Source organism: Staurois parvus, unplaced genomic scaffold (genome assembly GCF_062004578.1).
Source record: "Staurois parvus isolate SC_StPar_1 unplaced genomic scaffold, SC_StPar_1.0 ptg003601l, whole genome shotgun sequence".
In the NCBI taxonomy this organism is placed as follows: domain Eukaryota; kingdom Metazoa; phylum Chordata; class Amphibia; order Anura; family Ranidae; genus Staurois; species Staurois parvus.
The window spans coordinates 368,811-394,263 of record NW_028321397.1 but is presented as its reverse complement, the minus strand read 5'-3'; the positions used below and the strand labels follow the sequence as shown (position 1 = coordinate 394,263).

At 45.8% G+C, this 25,453-nt stretch overlaps 1 protein-coding gene across 1 annotated transcript in view; it reads left to right on the top strand.

Moving 5' to 3' along the window:
* LRP3 (LDL receptor related protein 3) overlaps positions 1–25,453 on the top strand; it is a 64,106-nt gene that overhangs the window by 19,327 nt on the left and 19,326 nt on the right. The window contains 3 exon segments of the mRNA XM_089667833.1: positions 11,962–12,009; positions 18,171–18,309; positions 22,113–22,321. Coding sequence (XP_089523959.1) covers positions 11,962–12,009; positions 18,171–18,309; positions 22,113–22,321 — 396 coding nt within the window.

Here is a 25,453-nt window from a genome sequence, read left to right as displayed (position 1 = left end):
TTCTCTCCCCTTCTCTGGTCTCATTCTTCTCCCCTCCCCCTTCTCAACTCTGTTCTCTTTCCTCCCCTCCTCTGCTCTGCACTTCCTTGCTCACCTCATCTTCTCTTTTCTCTATCCTCTCCCCTCCTCTCTTCTGCACTTCTCTACTTTCCTCCTCTTTACTTTTCTCTCTCCTCTCCTCTCCTCCCTTCTTTTCCCTCTCCCCTCCTGTGTTCTCATTTTTCTCCCTTCCCCCTTCTCAACTCTCATTTCTCCCCTCCTCTCTTCTGCACTTCTCTATTCACCTCCTCTTCTCCCTCTCTTTTCCTCTCCCTCTCCCCTTCCTTCGCTGTCCACGATCCTTGCCACTTCTCCCTTCTTTTGTTTCTTTGCTGCCATCATTTTCTCTATTCTCTCTCCTCTCCTCCCCTTCCCTCCTCTATCCTATATATTTATTTCAGGTACTTATATAGTGCTGTCAATTTACACAGCACTTTACATATATATTGTACATTCACATCAGTCCCCGCCCCCGAGGGGCGTACAGTCTAAGGTCCCTAACTCACATTCATACATACACATACTAGGGACAATTTAGACAGGAGCCAATTCACCTACCAGTATGTCTTTGGATCCTATGCTTTCTCCTCCCTCCTACTCTTTTCTTCTCCCCTCTCTATTCTCTCTTCTCTCCTCTTCCCCCTCTTCTCGCTTTTCCTCCACATCTCCATTCTTTCTTCTCTCTATTCCCCTCTCCCCTCCCCTTCTCTAGTCTCGGTCCTTCCCTTCTTTCTTCTCCCCTCCTCTATTCTCTATCCTCTTCTCACCTCTCTCCTCCTCTAGCCTCTCTCCTTCCCTTCTCTCTCTCCTCCTCTCTTCTATTCTCTCTCCTCTCTTCTAGTCCCTCTCCTTCCCTTCTCTCTCTTTTCCTCTCTTCTATTCTCTCTCCTCTCCTCTAGTCTCTCTCCTTCCCTTCTCTCTATACTCCTCTCTTCTATTCTCTCTCCTCTAGTCTCTCTCTTTCCCTTCTCTATCGCTCCTCCTCTCTTCTATTCTCTCTCCTCTAGTCTCTCTCTTTCCCTTCTCTCTCTCCTCCTCTCTTCTATTCTCTCTCCTCTCCTCTAGTCCCTCTCCTTCCCTTCTATTTCTCCTCCTCTCTTCTATTCTCTCTCCTCTCCTCTAGTCTCTCTCCTTCCCTTCTCTCTATACTCCTCTCTTCTATTCTCTCTCCTTCTCTAGTCTTTCTCCTTCCCTTCTCTCTCTCCTCCTCTCTTCTATTTTCTCTCCTCTACTCTAGTCCCTCTCCTTCCCTTCTCTCTCTCCACCTCTCTTCTATTCTCTCTCCTCTCCTCTAGTCTCTCTCCTTCCCTTCTCTCTATACTCCTCTCTTCTATTCTCTCTCCTTCTCTAGTCTCTCTCCTTCCCTTCTCTCTCTCCTCCTGTCTTCTATTCTCTCCTCTCCTCTAGTCTCTCTCCTTCCCTTCTCTCTCTCCTCCTCTCTTCTATTCTCTCTCCTCTCCTCTAGTCCCTCTCCTTCCCTTCTCTCTCTTCTCCTCTCTTCTATTCTCTCTCCTCTCCTCTCTTCTATTCTCTCTCCTCTCCTCTCCTCTAGTCTCTCTCCTTCCCTTCTCTCTATACTCCTCTTTTCTATTCTCTCTCCTCTCCTCTAGTCTCTCTCCTTCCCTTCTCTCTATACTCCTCTCTTCTATTCTTTCTCCTTCTCTAGTCTCTCTCCTTCCCTTCTCTCTCTCCTCCTCTCTTCTATTCTCTCTCCTCTCCTCTCCTCTAGTCTCTCTCCTTCCCTTCTCTCTCTCCTCCTCTCTTCTATTCTCTCTCCTCTAGTCTCTCTCCTTCCCTTCTCTCTCTCCTCCTCTCTTCTATTCTCTCCTCTCCTCTAGTCTCTCTCCTTGTTTCTCTCTCTCCTCCTCTCTTCTATTCTCTCTCCTCTAGTCTCTCTCCTTTCCTTCTCTCTCTCCTCCTCTCTTCTATTCTCTCTCCTCTCCTCTAGTCTCTCTCCTCTCCCCTCTTCTAGTCTCTCTCCTATCCTCCTCTCCTCATCCCCATCATCTGTGTTCCCTTTAGCTACAAATCATTGTATCCCTCCTCAGTGAGGGACCAAAGACATCAGGTTTTCATGACAAAGCTGTGATGCAGTGATCAGGGGTCTGGCAGTACAGTATATGTGGGAAATGTTTGTTCTGGGGTCACAGAGGAGGAGGAGGGACCTCTGTTAGTCGGCTCATAACATTTACAGGCAGAATAAAGGGACAGCATGTGTCCGTCTCTCTGCCAGATGCAGTCCAGCTAAGGAGAAATTGAAGGCGAGTGTTTCTTTAATGGGATAATATTAGTTAGTGAACACTAATACACAACCACCTCCTCACTTCCTCCTCGGACACGTAACAGGATTACAGCCTCATTCCCCTCTTTTCATTTCCAACATTTTCTTTTCAAGTTAGCAGATGGAGACTTCATATGGATTGTGGGAACTGAAAGTGGACCTGTTATCAAATATCATTTTTGATCCTAAGTTCATGCATGCGAAGTAATTTGTCATTGCTATTTTTACATGGTAATATCTGAATCAAAGCCGTGTGGTGCAACCTTTGTAGTAGAAACATACTTTATATATGAAAGTTTTTTGTGTTCAGCTTTAATAATTTTGATTTTGCATGTTAAGACTTGTTAATATAGCTAAAAGGAAGAAAAAAAGGTACATCTTCTTCAGGACTGCTCAGGGTAGCAAGATATGAATGTGCCCTGCTAGAGAAGAGGCATTATACGCGTATATTCACAGCCCATGTCTCCTACCTGCCCATCATTCCAGAAATGCAGCTTCTGTCAATCTCTTTGGAATCTGACATTTCCAGGAGTGTCGGCTTTCTGTTACCATCCCCCATATGGCGTGGTTCCATCCTCTGACTCCTACATGACGTAAGCCCGGCCATAGATGGATCGAATCTTTGGCAGGGACCTGTCGAAATTCGATCCATCTATGGGCAGGTTGGCTTTACTGAAGTTACATTGTTAGTCTGGCTGAAAAAAAACAAAAGTCCATCCAGTTCAACCAAAAATAAATTATAATCCTACACCCACAGTTGATCCAGAAGAAGGCAGGGGAACAAAAAATCCTTCCTGATCCCCCGAGAGGCAATTGGATATTCCCTGGATCAACTTTACCTATAAATGTTATATCCAGTTATATTCTGTGTATCCAAGAAAGAATCCAGGACTTTCCTACAGCAATCCACTGAGCTGGCCAGAACCAACTCTTGAGGGAGTCTATTCTATATTTTCACAGCTCTTACTGTGAAGAAACCTTTCCATATGTGGAGATTAAATTTCTTTTTCTCCAGACGTAAAGGGCGCCCCCTTGTTCTCTGTGATGACCTCAGGGGGAATAGCTCTACACCGAGTTCACTATATGAACCACTGATGTATTTATATATGGAGATCATATCCCCCTTATGTATTTATATATGGAGATCATATCCCCCCTTATGTATTTATATATGGAGATCATATCCCCCTTATGTATTATACATGGAGATCATATCTCCCTTATGTATTATACATGGAGATCATATCTCCCTTATGTATTATACATGGAGATCATATCCCCCCTTATGTATTATACATGGAGATCATATCCCCCTTATGTATTATACATGGAGATCATATCCCCCCTTATGTATTATACATGGAGATCATATCCCCCCTTATGTATTATACATGGAGATCATATCTCCCCTTATGTATTATACATTGAGATCTTATCCCCCCCTTATGTATTATACATGGAGATCATATCCCCCCTTATGTATTATACATGGAGATCATATCCCCCCCTTATGTATTATACATGGAGATCATATCCCCCCTTATGTATTATACATGGAGATCATATCCCCCCCCCTTATGTATTATACATGGAGATCATATCCCCCCTTATGTATTATACATGGAGATCATATCCCCCCTTATGTATTACACATGGAGATCATATCCCCCCTTATGTATTATACATGGAGATCATATCCCCCTTATGTATTATACATGGAGATCATATCCCCCTTATGTATTATACATGGAGATCCTATCCCCCCCCCTATGTATTATACATGGAGATCATATCCCCCCTTATGTATTATACATGGAGATCATATCCCCCTTATGTATTATACATGGAGATCATATCCCCCCTTATGTATTATACATGGAGATCATATCCCCCCCTTATGTATTATACATGGAGATCATATCCCCCCTTATGTATTATACATGGAGATCCTACCTCCCCCCTATGTATTATACATGGAGATCATATCCCCCTTATGTATTATACATGGAGATCATATCCCCCTTATGTATTATACATGGAGATCATATCCCCCTTATGTATTATACATGGAGATCATATCCCCCCTTATGTATTATACATGGAGATCATATTCCCCCCTTATGTATTATACATGGAGATCATATCCCCCCTTATGTATTATACATGGATATCATATCCCCCCTTATGTATTATACATGGAGATCATATCCCCCCCTTATGTATTATACATGGTGATCATATCCCTCCCTTATGTATTATACATGGAGATCATATCCCCCTTATGTATTATACATGGAGATCATATCCCCCCTTATGTATTATACATGGAGATCATATCCCCCCTTATGTATTATACATGGAGATAATATCCCCCCTTATGTATTATACATGGAGATCATATCCCCCTTATGTATTATACATGGAGATCATATCCCCCTTATGTATTATACATGGAGATCATATCCCCCTTATGTATTATACATGATGATCATATCCCCCCTTATGTATTATACATGGAGATCATATCCCCCTTATGTATTATACATGGAGATCATATCCCCCTTATGTATTATACATGGAGATCATATCCCCCTTATGTATTATACATAGAGCTCATATCCCCCCTTATGTATTATACATGGAGATCATATCCCCCCTTATGTATTATACATGGAGATCATATCCCCCCTTATGTATTATACATGGAGATCATATCCCCCTTAATCTCCTCAAGAGAGAATACATTCAGTTCCTCTAATCTTTCCTCATAGCTGATCTCCTCCATGCCTCGTATCAATTTGGTTGCCCTTCTCTGTACTTTCTCTAGTTCCCCAATGTTCTTTTTGTGAATTGGAGCCCAAAACTGAACTGCATATTCCAGATGAGGTCTTACTAACAATTTGTAGCGGGGGGGGGGGGGTAAAATGAGAGTCTATACCTCTCCTAATACAAGACAGGATTTTGCTGGCTTTATAAACCGCAGCTTGGCATTACATGCCATTATCAAGCTTGTGATCTACCAGAACCCACAGATCCTTCACCATTGACCCCCCCAGATCCTTCTCCACCATTGACCCCCCCAGATCCTTCTCCACCATTGACCCCCCCCAGATCCTTCACCATTGACCCCCCCAGATCTTTCTCCACCATTGACCCCCCAGATCTTTCTCCACCATTGACCCCCCCGCCAGTTGTACCCCCCCTAGTATGTATGATGTATGCATACTCTTAGCCCTCAAGTGCAGAACCTTACATTTATCACCATTAACCCTCATTGGCCCCATAGTCCCCCAATTACACAGAGCATTGAGGTCGGCTTGTAGGTTGGAGACATCCTGCAAGGACGTTATTCCATGGCACAGCTTGGTGTCATCTGCAAAGACTGAAATGGGATTTATAACCCCAGACCCTATATTGTTTATAAATATATTACAAAGTAAGGGTCCCAACACTGAACCTTGGGGTACACAACTAATAACACTGAACCGTGGGGTACCCCACTACCAACACTGAACCTTGGGGTACCCCACTAATAACACTGAACCTTGGGGTACGCCACTAATAACACTGAACCTTGGGGTACGCCACTAATAACATTGAACCTTGGGGTACCCCAATAATAACACATAACTTTGGGGTACCCCACTAATAACACGTAACCTTGGGGTACCACACTAATAACACGTAACCTTGGGGTACGCCACTAATAACACTGAACCTTGGGGTACGCCACTAATAACATTGAACCTTGGGGTACCCCAATAATAACACATAACCTTGGGGTACCCCACTAATAACACGTAACCTTGGGGTACCACACTAATAACACGTAACCTTGGGGTACCACACTAATAACACTGAACCTTGGGGTGCACCACTAATAACATTGAACCTTGGGGTACACCACTAATAACACGTAACCTTGGGGTACCCCACTAATAACACTGAACCTTGGGGTACACCACTAATAACACGTAACCTTGGGGTACACCACTAATAACACTGAACCTTGGGGTACACCACTAATAACATTGAACCTTGGGGTACACCACTAATAACACTGAACCCTGGGGTCCCCCACTAATAACACGTAACCTTGGGGTACACCACTAATAACACATAACCTTGGGGTACGCCACTAAGAACACTGAGCCTTGGGGTACCCCACTAATAACACTGAACCTTGGGGTACACCACTAATAACACGTAACCTGGGGGTACCCCACTAATAACACTGAACCTTGGGGTACCCCACTAATAACACGTAACCTTGGGGTACGCCACTAATTACACTAAACCTTGGGGTACGCCACTAATAACACTTAACCTTGGGGTACCCCACTGACACCCCTGGACCATTCAGAGTAAGAATCATTAACCACTACTCTCTGAATACCATCTTTTAGCCAGTTTCCTATCCATCTACATACGGATTTTTCCAGCCCGTAGTTGATCCATCGATTGATTTCAGTACACCCAGCCTGGCTAATTTTTTGTATGTGAAATGACAGCAGCAATCAAAGAAAATTAAGAGTTTTTTTAATGAAAAGTTTGATGTATGAATTTGACAAACATTTTCACAGCCACAACACAAAATAGCACCATCTAGTGGCCATAATGCTGTATTTTTTTTAAATTGAGGTATATCAGGAAAAATACTGCAATGTGGCCACTAGATGGCAGTTATGATCATAGCAAATTTCTATATTAAACAAAATATTGTGATTTTTTTTTTTTTTGTTTCCACTGTGCAAATATTTGTCACATACAGCAAATTTTTAAGAAAGAAACCTATAAATTAAATTTAAAATAAAGCACAAAAATACATCATCTAAATCAGTGGTCTTCAAACTTGAGCCTAAGGGCCGAATGTGGCCCTTTGTTTGCCCTAGGCACACTATTTCTCCCACTGATACAAGGCACTCTTTCTCCCACTGACACCATTGATGGGACATTCTTCTTTCCACTGACACCAATGATGGGGCATTATTTCTCCCACTGACACCATTGATGGGACATTCTTCCTTCCACTGACACCAACGATGGGGCACTGTTACTCCCACTGATACAAGACACTATTTCTTGCACTGACACCATTGATGGGACATTCTTCCTTCCACTGACACCAACGATGGGGCACTATTTCTCCCACTGACACCATTGATGGGACATTCTTCCTTCCACTGACACCAATGATGGGGCACTGTTTCTCCCACTGATACAAGGCACTCTTTCTCCCACTGACACCATTGATGAGGCATTCTTCCTTCTACTGACACCAACAATGGGGCACTATTTCTCCCACTGATACAAAGCACTATTTCTCCCACTGACACCATTGATGGGACATTCTTCCTTCCACTGACACCAACGATGGGGCACTGTTACTCCCACTGATACAAGACACTATTTCTTGCACTGACACCATTGATGGGCCATTCCTCCTTCCACTGACACCAACAATGGGTCACTATTTCTCCCATTGGTACCAGTGATGGGGCATTGGTTACATCCAATGACATCGGGGCATTTTCTATTCCCACTGGGAAAAGTCTGGCCCCCTAAAGTCTCAGGGACAGTGAACTGACTCTTTGCTTGTAAAGATTGGAGACCCTTTGTCTAAATAAAGAAAAATATCAGATCATCCTTCTATCAGGCCTGTTTCACCTAAGCAGCTCAATGAACAAATTTGAGGGTTTCCTCTTCGGCAAAATTCCACTGACACCAAAAATTTTGCCGAAATCACTCCCCTCATCCCTGTTGTTGAGATGGTGTTCCACCAGCACCAGGACCAGACTGGCACTGGGTTTTAGTCATACCTGCGGCTTCTTTACTTTTAGCCGGGTTCACATATGTGCGGTGCGGCATATCGCATGTGATTCTCACCGGAACCGCACCGCATTCCTCTGCAAATCAGATGAGATTTGTGTGCGGTGCAATTTGAACCATACATCTTGTATGGCTCAAATCGCACCTCATCCGCACCAAAAATGTGCAGGACCCTTTTTTGGGTTCGCCCTAGAATCAGATCGCATTCAGACACATGCGATCCGATTCCACACATCGCACTGTATTTTGCGGACCGATTTCAGGGTGTTGTTAACATAACATACACACCCGCAGCGGTTCGCATGAATGGGGTGCGATTGTGATGCGGTGCGGAATTTGCACTGAAAACGCTGCAAATTCCGCACCGCATCAGTGTGAACCCGGGCTGAGGGGGTCATTCAGGGGAGGTCACCAGCAAGAATTTGTACCTTGTACTTTGTACAATTTAATGGTCAGTGCTGCCACTGTTTGTGCGTAACTGCATACCCGGGTGATTACTTGCAATCAAGGGATCTGACCGACCCTGGATGCAGTTTCCGTTCAGAGCAGGGGCGGACTGACCATTTGGAAAGTCGGGCACTGCCTGAGGGCCCAGGGTCAGTAGGGGGCCCCATGAGATGCCCCTGGTACCTTTTTCATAGGTTTGTTTGAGTTTGGGCAAGGACACAGGGGCCCCATGATCCCCTATTGCCCGGGGGCCCCATGAGTTGTCAGTCCGCCCCTGGTTCAGAGATGGCGGTTCTGTTCGCACACAAACTGGAAGCAGCTAATTATCTATTTCCTACGCCTCCATAGCACAGAGTGCTGCTACATCCAGAGATGGCGTTTAGCGGTCCGGCCAGCCAACTGAACGGCAGATCTCAATTTTGGTTCTGTTTTCGGGTGTCACCCCCACATGGGCTCCCAGCCATGAAGGAAGATCCGGATCTGTTTTCCTGAATTTAGCTAGGCAGATGGGTGCTGAGAACTGGAGAGCCTGCAGCCGTTTGGCAAGTGCCGCCTCATTGGCAGCAGTCTAAAGTCAATATTGAGACAGCTCCTCCGTCCTCACTTTCTCATGCTGCGGCTGCGTCACGAAATGAAATCTGAACGATTATTAGTCCGTTGCTGGGAAGAATCCAATCATGATGGACCGGAGCACTCAACTCACTAAAGATGGAAAACTTCCATGTAATCCTGAGTTCTGTATGGGTTCTCTTCTTGATTTTCAGGAAAGCTGAACTTGGGCACAAAAGCCTTCACTCAATATATTCCTCAATAGCCACAAAGGATATAACTCTGCTTTGTGTGCACCAAATGCCTTTTCAAACCCAGATATTACCTTGTAAAATGAGCAATGACACATTGCCTGTGCAGAAAGCAGAGCTGTGGGAGGGGTCCGGCAGGCTTCACCCATGACAGACAGAAAAGTACAGGAGGGGGTGAAGATAAGACTGGTCACCCAGTACAAGGAGAGATAGCAGAGTTATGGGATGGGCCCAGCAGGCTCCACCCACTAGAGGCTGCCTGCAGAAGACTACAGGAGAGGCGGAGACCAGACCAGCCACCCTGCACAAGCAGAGGGACAGCAGAGTTATGGGATAGGCCCAGCAGGCTCCACCCACTACAGGCTGCCTGAAGAAGACTACAGGAGAGGCGGAGACAAGACCAGCCACCCTGCACAGGCAGAGAGACAGCACAGCTATGGGATGGGCCCAGAGGCGGAGACCAGACCAGCCACCGTGCACAAGGAGAGACAGGAGAGTGATGGGATGGGCTCCACCCACTACAGGCTGCCTGAAGAAGACTACAGGAGAGGCGGAGACAAGACCAGCCACCCTGCACAAGGAGAGACAGCAGAGTGATGGCATAGGCCCAGCAGGCTCCACCCACTACAGGCTGCCTGCAGAAGACTACAGGAGAGGCGGAGACAAGACCAGCCACCCTGCACAAGTAGAGACAGCAGAGTGATGGGATGGGCCCAGCAGACTCCACCCACTACAGGCTGCCTGAAGAAGACTACAGGAGAGGCGGAGACAAGACCAGCCACCCTGCACAAGGAGAGTCAGCAGAGTGATGAGATAGGCCCAGCAGGCTCCACCCACTACAGGCTGCCTGCAGAAGACTACAGGAGAGGCGGAGACAAGACCAGCCACCTTGCACAAGGAGAGTCAGCAGAGTGATGAGATAGGCCCAGCAGGCTCCACCCACTACAGGCTGCCTGCAGAAGACTACAGGAGAGGCGGAGACAAGACCAGCCACCTTGCACAAGCAGAGAGACAGCAGAGTTATATGATGGGCCCAGCAGGCTCCACCCACTACAGGCTGCCTGCAGAAGACTACAGCAGAGGCAGAGACAAGACCAGCCACCCTGCACAAGCAGAGAGAGCAGCTGTGAGCGGTCTTTATTACACTGGATGACTGCACAGATCTGGAAGAAATACACAAAGCTCACCGAGATTCTAAAAGAATAAACACGATGGATGGATTTTAGGCAATATTTACTTGTTCAGCTTTAAAGCAAACATCTCCCCAGCAGCTGCAGGCGATATTCCAGTTTTTCAGCTATTTCATAACTCAGATCCTCTGTATATAAATGACACATATTTATCCCTTTAAGTCATTGTCCATAATCCTGACATGCCCTATGCTGAGATTAATACCTGACATATGGCGTTTGGGCCGGTGAGAGGAGGAGCTTAATTCTTCCAATGTGACCTTTGGCAGATCGTCTACAAATCTGATTATTTAAAGAAACAATAAACCATAAAGAGAGATCATCATTATGGGGAACTGAAACGTTTTCTGTCGTATGTCACTTAAAAACTGCACAAAAAACCTTCGTCAGTGGCATTTTCCAGGCGTTTTCCATTGATTTCAATAGGAACATGCGTTTTTGGGGCATTTTTTTTAACTCAACAAACGTGCTCCAAAGATGCTGCAAGCAGGAGTTTTTACACCGCAATGGAAGCGCACTGCCCCAGTATGAAAACGTATAGATAGAAATAGGGAAGCATTTTTCTTGAGCTTTTCAAGCGCTTTTTTAACGCAGAAGCGCTTCAAAAACTCCTCAGTGTGAAGTCAGCCTAATGCCGGCCATAGATGGTTCGAAAATCGGACCATTTGTCGTCCGAAAGATTAATCGGCCGATTTTTCGTCCGAAAGATTAATCGGCCGATTTTCGCACTGTTAGTGGGTTAATTTGTAGGCCGGTTTTTGCGTTTTTTTCCACTTTTGGATTAACGGTCATGTAGGAAAATTTGTGGAAAACGACCGATTTTCGTGTCTATGATGGTCAAATCGTACGATCGTTTTTACGAAAAAAATATGCGCATGAGCCGTGACCTGGAAGGAACAGAAGTTTTGCCTGTTATATGGGGTGAACTTTATGACTTGGTTGGCCGATTTTCGGAATCATTGGTGGTTACGCTGGTTTAACGAACGACCAATTTTTTTATTTATCAGACCAAAAAATGCGCGGTTTTCGAGCCGTCTACAGCCTCCATTAGTATGTGGATGGGGTATATGGGTTGCAAAATGTTGATTTGTATTTTTTATTTAAAAATCAAACATTACGTGACATTCTTTGCTGGGCGGCAGAAAAGTCGGAGGGGCAGATTTTCTATTTCCTGTTTTTATTCTGCTTTTACCATTTATCTATTTCATCATCTCTTTAATTATATTACATGAAAATATCACGGCTTTGTATCTCCTAATTTCCGCTCTGCACCACAAATATATATGAAATACTTCTCAGGAATCAAAATCATTCGAAGTCTGGAGTATAGAGATGCTGTGACTGATACTCTGTACCGTCTGATTGTCTCTTCCAGTTAATGCGCTGTCCCCGGGATGGGTGGATACCGCTTTCCCCTTTACAGGTGAGGAATTGTTTTTACTTTTATGGATTTTTTATCTTATGTTATTATTACAGCAAAAAAAGATAACAGAACTCGGCAGCCCAATGTGTTCTACTCTGTTTGTATAAAAAAAAAAACATCACTGTGTGAATGTTTCAAGAATTCTCATAGCCGGCACAAATAATCCCCATAATTTTCCTAATACGTTTAGTTCCTATGATCGTCAAATCCATCTAGTGGTGATAATGGGATATTTTCCTGATTGACGTATTTCAGGGAAATGCCGCACTGTGACCACTAGATGGAGCTGATCACAGGAATTACATTTATTAGGCAATTTAAAAGGGATTATTTGTGACAGCTGTGTCAATGTTTGAGACTTTCACTCTTTCACACAATTTTTATTATAAATAAACCCCCAAAAGTGGACTCAAAAAGTGAAGATTTGCTATCTTATAGGGAACATCTAGAAGTGTTAAAGTGATTGTAAACCTAATTTTTTTTCAAAATAATAAACATGCCATACTTACCTGGTCTGTGCAATGGTTTTGTAAAGAGCTGCCCCATTCCTCCTCTTCCAGGGTCCCTCACCGGTGCTCCTGGTTCCTCCTCCCTGCCGAACACCCCCATACAGGGGCAGACTGACCATTCGAGCACTCAGGCACTGCCCGAGGGCCCTTGGTCAGTAGGGGGCCCTATGAGATGCCCCTGGTACCTTTCATTGGCTTTTTCATAGGCTTTTTTGGTTGTGGATGAGGACACAGGGGCCCCATGATCCTCTATTACCCGGGGGTCCCATGTGTTGTCAGTCCGCCCCTGCCCCAATACCAAGCCGCTCTCTGTGTGTCCATTGACATTGGTCCATTGGTATGTGAGTGTGCCTAGGCTCTCCTATTCCTATAGCCTCATAGCTGTATATCTGCAGTGTGAGATCTAAGGCACTGCTGCCTCTGACAACTAGTCTCAGAAGATTTAGTGATGCTACTTCTGTGCTGCTCACTGTTCTCCTTGCTGGTGGCTCTGACACGAAGAAGCAAATCCCTACCTCTACCAAGATAACTGCTAAACTAGTCTCAGGAGATTTAGTGATGCTACTTCTGTGCTGCTCACTGTTCTCCTTGCTGGAGGCTCTGACACGAAGAAGCAAATCCCTGCCTCTACCAAGATAACTGCTAAACTAGTCTCAGGAGATTTAGTGATGCTACTTTTGTGCTGCTTACTGTTCTCCTTGCTGGAGTCTCTGACACGAGGAAGCAAATCCCTGCCTCTACCAAGATAACTGCTAAACTAGTCTCAGGAGATTTAGTGATGCTACTTCTGTGCTGCGTACTGTTCTCCTTGCTGGAGGCTCTGATATGAGGAAGCAAATCCCTGCCTCTACCAAGATAACTGCTAAACTAGTCTCAGGAGATTTAGTGATGCTACTTCTGTGCTGCTCACTGTTCTCCTTGCTGGAGGCTCTGACATGAGGAAGCAAATCCCTGCCTCTACCAAGATAACTGCTAAGCTAGTCTCAGGAGATTTAGTGATTCTACTTCTGTGCTGCTCACTGTTCTCCTTGCTGGTGGCTCTGACACGAGGGAGCAAATCCCTGCCTCTACCAAGATAACTGCTAAACTAGTCTCAGGAGATTTAGTGATTCTACTTCTGTGCTGCTCACTGTTCTCCTTGCTGGAGGCTCTGACACGAGGGAGCAGATCCCTGCCTCTACCAAGATAACTGCTAAACTAGTTTCAGGAGATTTAGTGATGCTACTTCTGTGCTGCTCACTGTTCTCTTTGCTGGAGGCTCTGACATGAGGAAGCAAATCCCTGCCTCTACCAAGATAACTGCTAAACTAGTCTCAGGAGATTTAGTGATGCTACTTCTGTGCTGCTCACTGTTCTCCTTGCCGGAGGCTCTGACATGAGGAAGCAAATCCCTGCCTCTACCAAGATAACTGCTAAACTAGTCTCAGGAGATTTAGTGATACTACTTCTGTGCTGCTCACTGTTCTCCTTGCTGGAGGCTCTGACACGAGGGAGCAAATCCCTGCCTCTACCAAGATAACTGCTAAACTAGTCTCAGGAGATTTAGTGATTCTACTTCTGTGCTGCTCACTGTTCTCCTTGCTGGAGGCTCTGACATGAGGAAGCAGATCCCTGCCTCTACCAAGATAACTGCTAAACTAGTTTCAGGAGATTTAGTGATGCTACTTTTGTGCTGCTCACTGTTCTCTTTGCTGGTGGCTCTGACATGAGGAAGCAAATTCCTGCCTCTACCAAGATAACTGCTAAACTAGTCTCAGGAGATTTAGTGATGCTACTTCTGTGCTGCTCACTGTTCTCCTTGCTGGAGGCTCTGACATGAGGAAGCAAATCCCTGCCTCTACCAAGATAACTGCTAAACTAGTCTCAGGAGATTTAGTGATGCTACTTCTGTGCTGCTCACTGTTCTCCTTGCTGGAGGCTCTGACATGAGGGAGCAAATCCCTGCCTCTGCAAGATAACTGCTAAGCTAGTCTCAGGAGATTTAGTGATTCTACTTCTGTGCTGCTCACTGTTCTCCTTGCTGGAGGCTCTGATAGGGAGCAAATCCCTGCCTCTACCAAGATAACTGCTAAACTAGTCTCAGGAGATTTAGTGATGCTACTTCTGTGCTGCTCACTGTTCTCCTTGCTGGAGGCGCTGACATGAGGAAGCAAATCCCTGCTTCTATCAAGATGCCTGCTAAACTGAACAGCCAATTAAAGCGCCGCTCATTGATGGAAAATGCCACTTCTAACCCTGTTCTCCCCCGCCCTGCCTCTACCAAGATGATCGCCTCCCACATAAAGCTGCACTGCGGAACAAGGCATGGTAAGTCAGTAATGGGGAGAAGGTTAGATGCAAGGAGACCACAGGAAATACTTGTGACTAGTCCTTTACCCTCTGCTAGCTTGCAGAGCTCAGTTCCTCTTTACAGTAGTTTTACACCCAAAACCAAAAATGTAATATATTGTCGCTTACCAGTCATTAGATGCGGTGACTGCATTAGGTTTTTTTTCCCCTCTGTTTTCACCTGGTGATCTAGCCAGTAACACACATCATGTATTACCCACTTCAGGTCCGGACACTTTCACCCCCTTCCAGTCCGGACACTTCCCCCCCCCCCCTTCCTGTCCAGGCCAATTTTCAGCTTTCAGCGCTATAATACTTTGAATGACAATTGCGCGGTCATGCAACACTGTACTCATATGAATTTTTTTTTTTTTTAGACAGATAAAACTTTATTTTGGTGGTATTTACTCACCACTGGGATTTTTATTTTTTTGCTATATAAATGAAAATGTCCAAACATTTTGAAAAAAAAAGTGTTTTTCTTATAAAATTTTGCAAATAAATAATCTTTCTTCATAAATCTTGGCCAAAATGTATTCAGCTATATTTTTAGTAAAAAAAAAAAATAACCCAAATTAGTTTATAACCAAAAATTATAATTTTTTTTAAAAAATTTGGACATTTTTATTTTATTTTTTTATAATATTATTTTAGTTTTTTTTAACATACCGTCACCCTAGCAGTACAGGGTCACCATGGTGACACTGTACTACTTGTGGGGGGTGATGAAGATTTTTTTTTGTTACACTGATTGCTTTTACACCCATAAAGGCTGTAACGGCAATCATTTCTCCTCTCTGGCTGCATTCTTGCAGCCATTGAAAAATACTGTGTGAGCTGTGATTGGTCACAGCTTGTCACATGGTATAAGGCTGTTGTGAATAGCCCTGTACCATGTGATCTCTGTGATCATTCACAGATTTCACAAGTAGTAAGCAATGATGTCAGAAGTGACATCTTGCTTACTACTATTCATGTGATCACTGATTGGCCAATCAGTGACCACCAGGGGTGGACTGACCATTCGACCACTAGGGCACTGCCCGAGGACCTGGGGTCAGTAGGGGGCCCCATAAAATGCCCCTGGTACCTTCTATAGGCTTTTTTGGGTGTGTTTTGAGTGTGGGCAAGGACACAGGGGCCCCATGATTCACAAGAGGATGTTTATAAACGGCCACCCGCTCCTGCAATGCTCCCGTCTGGCCATTTATATACATGGGCTGTACGGGAAGTGGTTAATGAGACACAACTCTGGATAAATGAGCACAGGAGTCACAGCAGATAGCAGCCTTGTCAGTCGGGGAAGAGGGGGGGATTGTTATATATGCTAGCAGATTTAAATACACTAACAAATTGAAGCCAAACTCCACTTCACACTTTATATTCATTTTAAATCCCTATGAAAACTCCATTAGATGGTCAAAATCACGAAAATATTGTGTGGTCACATTGGGCCTTTACTGCAACCTTTTACCAATGGCAGCCCGGAGGAGGGTCAAAATACCTAATGAAATACAGTAGCTACAAAAAAATTCAAAAATTTTTTTTTTAGGAATAGGTTGCAATAATAATTCAACAGGTGTACAGAATGAACATTTGCTATTAGTTTCCCTTTTAAAATATAAGCCGTCACTCTATATTTAATTTTGGATGGAGTAGAAATAGTAATGACCTCGGGAGGAAGCTGCCATTCCTGGGCCAATCAGCTGTGGTCAGAACATGGCCCGCCCAGCAACTGCTCATACACAAAGGTGCGGGGATACTCATACAATTATTGATCTAATATGGCCCTATTAGGTCAATGAGGGGAATCCCCCATCCACAGCTCATTGGCCCGGCACTGACAGCTGCCTTCCGGGTTCTGCTGAATCTGAGTTTGGACCAAACCCAGAGCCAAAACTGATCTCATCCCTTGCAGGGAAATATTACAATCTTTTTTTTTTTTTTAAACCATACAAACAGCGCAAAAAAAAAAAAAATAGAATATATAATGTGTTACACTCCAAAATATTATAATGAAATAACATTTATAAAAATAATAAAAAAGTCCCACTCCAAAAATTGAAAAAATTATTAAAAAATCTCAGAAAGTCCTCTTTCCAAAGAAATGAAACGTGCTTCCACCAAAGATAATCAAACAATATATACCGCACACACCAGATACTGGAGAAAAAAACTCCTTTAGGGTTTTTATGGGATCCTAGACCCAGTTAATAGCCTCCAGATCTCCACTCCACCAAAGAACAGCCAAGCTCCAGGATCACCAGACTCCACTCTCCAAGAACACTCAGTGCAATGTAGGGAAAAACAATATAATGTAGCGTAATACTGCAACACTTGGTTATACTCAATGCTCAAGTACCAGGCCACTCACATTCTTAATGATCAAAATCAGCATTTTAATTGCATTTCAATGAATCCAAAAACGCCACAACACCAGGGTAGTTTCCAGAGATCCCACAGTCAGCAGCAGATGACAGTGTAGAGAATATCCCATACACAAGATGCCCCCTGGGAACACCGCACGCCTGCGTGCGTTCCACTCACAGGAAGTCATATATTACGTATGGCGGCGGAACTGGAAATGCATCAACGCGTTTCGCCCCTCCACCAGGGCGTTTTCACGCAGGCGGTTTTTTCACCAGTTTCTGGTGAGTGCGGTATATATTGTTTGAGCGCTATCTTTGGTGGAAGCACGTTTCATTTCTTTGGACTTTAGGACTTTCTGAGATTTTTTAATAATTTTTCACTCATTTTTGGAGTGGGACTTTTTAAAATTCTTTTTATTATTTTTATATGTTATTTCATTATAATATTGTGGGGTGTAACACATTATATATTCTATATATATTTTTATTTTTTTTTTTTGCGCTGTTTGTATGGTTTAAATATTTTTTTGGTGTAGTTTTGCACTGATGAGCAGTAGCATTTATTTGTTTATATAATTTATTTATTATTTGTCTAATTTTGGCGCTGGTGATTTATGTTTAAATATTACAATCTGTTGGGTTTTTATCGTGTCTTTGTTCCCATTACAAAGATTCATCTATTTGTCCTGACTGTTGTCACTGGGACTGAAGGTCGCAGGAAATCCAACATTTGACAGTTGTCAAAGAATCAGGAAACAGGGACACTTGCTCTGGTGACACTATGGAGACATTTGCTCTTACTTCCTGTTGTGTCTATAGGACAGGAAGTGAATGGACACAGATAGAAGACAGTTGTTATGACTGTTCCCTTTTCATAACCGAAACAATATAGGGTTTTAGATATACGATAGATATTATATATTGTCTGAAATGTTGTCACGTTGTGTCTTGGCAGCTGCATGCAGCGGTAAACTGGAACAGCACACTGAGAGGAGAGGGGTGATCTACAGTCCGGCGTGGCCACTCAACTACCCCTCAACCATGAACTGCAGTTGGTACATCCAGGGAGATCACGGGGACATCATTACAATAAGGTAATACACCGAACAGCCAATTAAAACGCAGCTTCGCTCATTGACGGAAAATGCCACTTCTAACCCAATTCTCCCCCGCCCTAAATCACTGTGGTCAGTGGTAAGGATTTGTTCCCTCCTCCCTCCTATAGGCCAGTCTGTCAAATTCGACTTGGTTTTCTGCCTTATAGATGACTTCAAATAATGGCATTAAAGTGTTCCTGAACCCCCAACAGTACAATCAGTCTGTAGATGCAGATCCTTCCCTTCTTCCAGTGTCCCCCTCTTATCTCCTGATAAGACATATCATGTGAAGTCACTCTGCACATGCTCAGTTTGGTGTGTATTGCTAGAGAGGTTTTATTTTCTTGGGAGAGTGCATGTGATCAGCAGAGGGCCAATCATCACTGTCCAGACAGAAGTCAGGGGTTCTGCATCTTCCTAGAGCAAAATTAAAACTCCTCCTACAAGCTTTAATCAGTGCTCTGCTGGACACTGATAGAAGTCACAAGACTGCTATATACTGCTAATGAGAAAAGGTATTTAGCAGTTGATATTTTCTAGAATAATTGCATTTCCATGTTCTGTGTACTGTGGGAGACCAGATATAGTGAATGCAGGGTCCAGGAAGACCAGATATAGTGAATGCAGTGTCCGGGAGACCCGATTTAGTGAATGCAGGGTCCGGGGAGACCAGATATAGTGATTGCAGGGTCCGGGGAGACCGGATATAGTGAATGCAGGGTCCGGGGAGACTGGATATAGTGAATGCAGGGTCCGGGGAGACTGGATATAGTGAATGCAGGATCCGGGGAGAGCGGATATAGTGAATTCGGGGTCCGGGGAGACCAGATATAGTGAATGCAGGGTTCGGGGATAGCAGATATAGTGAATGCAGGGTCCGGGGATAGCGGATATAGTGAATGCAGGGTCCGGGGAGACCGGATATAGCGAATGCAGGGTCCGGGGATAGCGGATATAGTGAATGCGGGGTCCGGGGAGACCAGATACAGTGAATGCAGGGTCCGGGGAGACCGGATATAGTGAATGCAGGGTCCGGGGAGACCGGATATAGTGAATGCCGGGTCCGGGGAGACTGGATATAGTGAATGCAGGGTCCAGGGAGACCAGATATAGTGAATGCAGGGTCCGGGGAGAGCGGATATAGTGAATGCAGGGTCCGAGGAGAGCGGATATAGTGAATGCGGGGTCCGGGGAGAGCAGATATAGTGAATGCAGGGTCCGGGGAGAGCAGATATAGTGAATGCAGGGTCCGGGGAGAGCAGATATAGTGAATGCAGGGTCCGGGGAGACCGGATATAGTGAATGCAGGGTCCGGGGAGACCAGATATAGTGAATGCAGGGTCCGGGGAGAGTGGATATAGTGAATGCGGGGTCCGGGGAGAACGGATATAGTGAATGCGGGGTCTGGGGAGACCGGATATAGTGAATGCAGGGTCCGGGGAGAGCGGATATAGTGAATGCAGGGTCTGGGGAGACCAAATATAGTGAATGCGGGGTCTGGGGAGACCAGATATAGTGAATGCGGGGTCCGGGGAGACCAGATATAGTGAATGCAGGGTCCGGGGAGACCAGATATAGTGAATGCAGAGTCCGGGGAGAGCGGATATAGTGAATGCAGGGTCCGTGGAGACTGGATATAGTGAATGCAGGGTCCGGGGAGAGCGGATATAGTGAATGCAGGGTCTGGGGAGACCAGATATAGTGAATGCAGGGTCCAGGGAGAGCGGATATAGTGAATGACGAGTCCAGGGAGAGCAGATATAGTGAATGCAGGGTCCGGACAGACCAGATATAGTGAATGCAGGGTCCGGGGAGACCAGATATAGTGAATGCAGAGTCCGGGGAGAGCGGATATAGTGAATGCAGGGTCCGGGGAGACCGGATATAGTGAATGCAGAGTCCGGGGAGACCAGATATAGTGAATGCAGAGTCCGGGGAGAGCGGATATAGTGAATGCAGGGTCCGGGGAGACCGGATATAGTGAATGCAGGGTCCGGGGAGACCAGATATAGTGAATGCAGGGTCCGGGGAGACTGGATATAGTGAATGCAGGGTCCGGGGAGACTGGATATAGTGAATGCAGGGTCCGGGGAGACTGGATATAGTGAATGCAGGGTCCGGGGAGACCAGATATAATGAATGCAGGGTCCGGGGAGAGCGGATATAGTGAATGCAGGGTCTGGGGAGACCAGATATAGTGAATGCAGGGTCCGGGGAGAGCGGATATAGTGAATGACGGGTCCGGGGAGACCAGATATAGTGAATGCAGGGTCCGGGGAGAGCGGATATAGTGAATGACGGGTCCGGGGAGACCAGATATAGTGAATGCAGGGTCCAAGGAGAGCGGATATAGTGAATGCAGGGTCCAGGGAGAGCAGATATAGTGAATGCAGGGTCCGGGGAGAGCGGATATAGTGAATGCAGGGTCCGGGGAGACCAGATATAGTGAATGCAGGGTCCGGGGAGACCAGATATAGTGAATGCAGGGTCCGGGGAGACCAGATATAGTGAATGCAGGGTCCAGGGAGAGCAGATATAGTGAATGCAGGGTCCGGGGAGACCAGATATAGTGAATGCAGGGTCCGGGGAGAGCGGATATAGTGAATGCGGGGTCCGGGGAGAGCGGATATAGTGAATGCAGGGTCCGGGGAGACCAGATATAGTGAATGCGGGGTCCGGGGAGAGCGGATATAGTGAATGCAGGGTCCGGGTGTGGTAGCAACTTTGGAAATACCAGATAAAACTCTGGACACAAACTTGAGCAAAAAAAAACCTTTTATTTACCAGCTGGGACTTAGCCAGGCTGTGTCTGTAAAGCTAAGTGCCTTCTAAAGCCTCTTACATGGTGTATATACCAACAATTACATCACAATACATATATTTCCTCCTTCACTTTCTGTACATTCAAAAGAATTTCTAAACTGTGCAGTATATGGCCTTGAGTACCAGCTACAGACTGGGACATTACTTCACAGGGATGCACTCGCTGACTCCAATGTTGGGTTTATTATTGCACCCACTAACACCACACTTGGGGTTTATTATTGAACTCACTGACACCGATGTTGGGGATTAATATTGCATCCACTGACACCGATGTTGGGGGCTATTACTGCATATGCTGACACCACATTAGGGGTTTATTATTGCACTCACTGACACCAATGTTGAGGGTAATATTGCGTCCACTGATATCAATATGGGGTGTTATCTCACACTTACTGACACCAATGCTGGGCGGTTTTAGTGCATCCACTGACACCAATGTTGAGGGATGTTATTGTGTCCACTGACACCAGTTTGTGGGGTTTTTGTACGCCAGCTTCTTCAGTGTGCATTGCAATATGCTGATGAAATGTAGCAGGACCCACATTTTCAGGCGTTGGGGTGCGGCAATGCTATAGTGCAGCCCTCTGGAGATGTCTGGGGCCACACTTGACACCCTCCATGATTTTTAAGGTGACTCCCACTGCCCTATAGTCATAGAATGGCTGGAATTCTGTGTTTTGGCCAGGAGGGTTCGAGGGGCAGCACTGCTCCGCTATATTTGAAACTTTCAGTTATTATTCTCTTTCTTTTCCTTTCTCTGGTGACCTCTGAACACTTGTCAGTAAGCTCAGCTACGGTGGAAAGGTAGTCTTCTGAGAGGAGTCCCAAGTCTCTCTGCAGCTCAGGTGACAGAAAACCGTCTTCTATTTATCTCACAAGGTGGAGTTGAACGGCAGACATCTAATTATGGCGCTGTGTGCTTTTACATATTAATTATTGTTATATATATCGTTTTTTTTTTTACTCTGCAGCTTCAAGAACTTTGACCTTCAGGACTCTCACAAGTGCTCTGTGGACTGGCTCCTGATTGGCCCGTCTTCAAAGCGAGAAGAGTACAAAGTGTGCGGCTCCACCATGCCTCCGGCCTTCACCTCCTCCCGCGATCATGTCTGGATATTCTTCCACTCGGATGCCTCGAGTTCCGGGCAGTCTCAGGGGTTCCGGCTCTCCTACATCCGGGGTATGAGAACACGGTGCTGCAGCGTGAAAGCAGCCAATCAGATTGCAGTTTATTTTTTAGGTGCCTGTTAGTCACCTTTGCATTGGCTGGGCAACCTGCTGACCCCAGGAGTGAAGCTACATGGAGGAAGTTCCCGTGGTTGCATGTGGGATTATTACTACCAATTTAATTCTTACCAAGATGACAACTAAGTTACTCTTTATCTCAGTATTAACCTCTTCACGCCCGCCGAACGCAAATGTGCGTCCTCCTGGCACCTGGGCCTTGACGCCGAGCGACCGCACATTTGCATTCTATTAAAAAAGAACATATATGCTGAGTGCGCACCCTGCACGCTCCCAGCACACATGTCCGGTACTCACGGAAAGGTCCTGATCTCCTCTTTCGATCGGGACCTCTCCTGATCATGTGACCGCCGTGACGACGTGTCACGGCGGTCTCATGACCCTAATCCCCGCCTCCAGGCTTCTGAAACCCTTAAAGGGCCGGGAAGCGCCGGTGTGAAGGGGTTAATATCCACTTGCCCTCTAGAGGATTCCCCTCCCCCTTCCTGACCATGCCGTTTTTTGTGATACGGCGCTGCTTTATTTTAACTGACAATTGCGCAGTCATGCAACGCTGCACCCAAATGAATTTTCTGTCCTTTTTTTTCCCAACAAATAGAACTTTCTTTTGGTGGTATTTGATTGCCTGTGCGGTTTTTATTTTTTGCGCTGTGAACAAAAAAAGACCGACACTTTTAAAAAAAAAAAACAAAACTATGTTTTTTCCTTTTTGCTATTAAACATGTCCAGTAAAAAAAATTAAAAAAATCACATTTCTCCATAAATTTAGGCCAAAATGTATTCTGCTTCGTGTCTTTGCTAAAAGAAAAATCCCAATACGTGTAAATTAATTGACTTACGTGAAAGTTATAGCGTTTACAAATGGCGGTATAGAGAATGGAATATATATTTTTTTTTTTTACTAGTAATGGTGGCGATCAGCAACTTATAGCAGGACTGCGGCGGGCATTCTGACACTGGGGGGGAACTGACTAACTGCCACTGATATCTCCAGTGACACCAATACAGTGATCAGTGCTAAAAAATAGCACTTACACTGTACTAAAGGCAGTGGGCAGGAAGGACTTAACATGAGGACCAATCAAAGTGTTACCTGTGTGCTGGGTGTGTTTTACTTTGGGGGCGGGGGTGTTTCACTGTAAGCACACTGCTTTGTATGCCATACAAAGCAGTGTGTAGGAGCTGAGCCTTGCACAGTTGTATCGTCTCCTCCCCTTCAGTCTTGCACAGTTGTATCAGCTCCTCCCCTTTAGTCTTGCACAATTGTATCGGCTCCTCCTCTTCAGTCTTGCACAGGTGTAATGGCTCCTCCCCTTCAGTCTTGCACAGTTGTATCGGCTCCTCCCCTTCAGTCTTGCACAGTTGTATCGGCTCCTCCCCTTCAGTCTTGCACAGTTGTATCAGCTCCTCCCCTTCAGTCTTGCAGAGGTGTACCGGCTCCTCCCCTTCAGTCTTGCACAGTTGTACCGGCTCCTCCCCTTCAGTCTCGCACAGGTGTACCGGCTCCTCCCCTTCAGTCTCGCACAGTTGTACCGGCTCCTCCCTTTCAGTCTCGCACAGTTGTACCGGCTCCTCCCCTTCAGTCTCGCACAGGTGTACCGGCTCCTCCCCTTCAGTCTCGCACAGTTGTACCAGCTCCTCCCCTTCAGTCTTGCACAGGTTTACCGGCTCCTCCCCTTCAGTCTTGCACAGTTGTACCGGCTCCTCCCCTTCAGTCTTGCACAGTTGTACCGGCTCCTCCCCTTCAGTCTTGCACAGTTGTACCGGCTCCTCCCCTTCAGTCTTGCACAGTTGTACCGGCTCCTCCCCTTCAGTCTTGCACAGGTGTAGCGGCTCCTCCCCTTCGGTCTTGCACAGGTGTACCGGCTCCTCCCCTTCAGTCTTGCACAGGTGTACCAGCTCCTCCCCTTCAGTCTTGCACAGGTTTACCGGCTCCTCCCCTTCAGTCTTGCACAGTTGTACCGGCTCCTCCCCTTCAGTCTTGCACAGTTGTACCGGCTCCTCCCCTTCAGTCTTGCACAGTTGTACCGGCTCCTCCCCTTCAGTCTTGCACAGTTGTACCGGCTCCTCCCCTTCAGTCTTGCACAGGTGTAGCGGCTCCTCCCCTTCAGTCTTGCACAGGTGTACCGGCTCCTCCCCTTCAGTCTTGCACAGGTGTACCAGCTCCTCCTCTTCAGTCTTGCACAGGTGTACCGGCTCCTCCCCTTCAGTCTTGCACAGGTGTACCGGCTCCTCCCCTTCAGTCTCGCACAGGTGTACTGGCTCCTCCCTTTCAGTCTCGCACAGGTGTACCGGCTCCTCTACAGGACTGAAACGGCTTACTGTGATTTCACTGCACACTGTGAGCTTCTCATAATGTGCATTAGAAGCTGCAGCAAGTCAGATAGAGCTCCGCCTCATTTCCTGACTGAGGAATGTCCAGCATCATCTAGCTCTTTCCTTCCTATCCTGACTGTCCCTGGCTCAGCACTTCCATTAATTGGATTTCAGTTCAACCACGGAGACTAATGCGGGCCATACATGGTTCGAATTCCGAACGATTTTTCTTCCAAAAATTGGAGGCGTTGTTCGCTCGGTAATCTGATGGCTCCATCATTGATTTAGAAAATCGGCCGACCGAGTCATAAAGTTCACCCCATATAACATGCGAAACTTCTGTTCCTTCCAGGTCACGGCTCATGCGCATATTCTTTTCGGAAAAACGATCGTATGATTTGACCATGATGGAGTCGAAAATTAGTCGTTTTTCATGAATTTTCCAACATGTCCGATCACCAAAAAGAGGAGAAACCACGAAAATTGGCCAGTGCCATTGACCCACTAACAGAGCGAAAATCGGCTGATTATTCTTAGGTCCGATTTTCAGATGAAAAATTGGTCGATTTTCGATCCATTGATGGCCAGCCTTACCATCACATGTGGGTGTTACCTAGGCCTAGCCTTCCTATGTACATCCACTCCTCCAGACTGACACATCAAGGCATTTTGCTGTTTATATAATTCCTCCCATGAGCCCACCCATGTGCTTGCATCGTGGCGGAGATCTCCTGAGAGGCGTACTGAGACA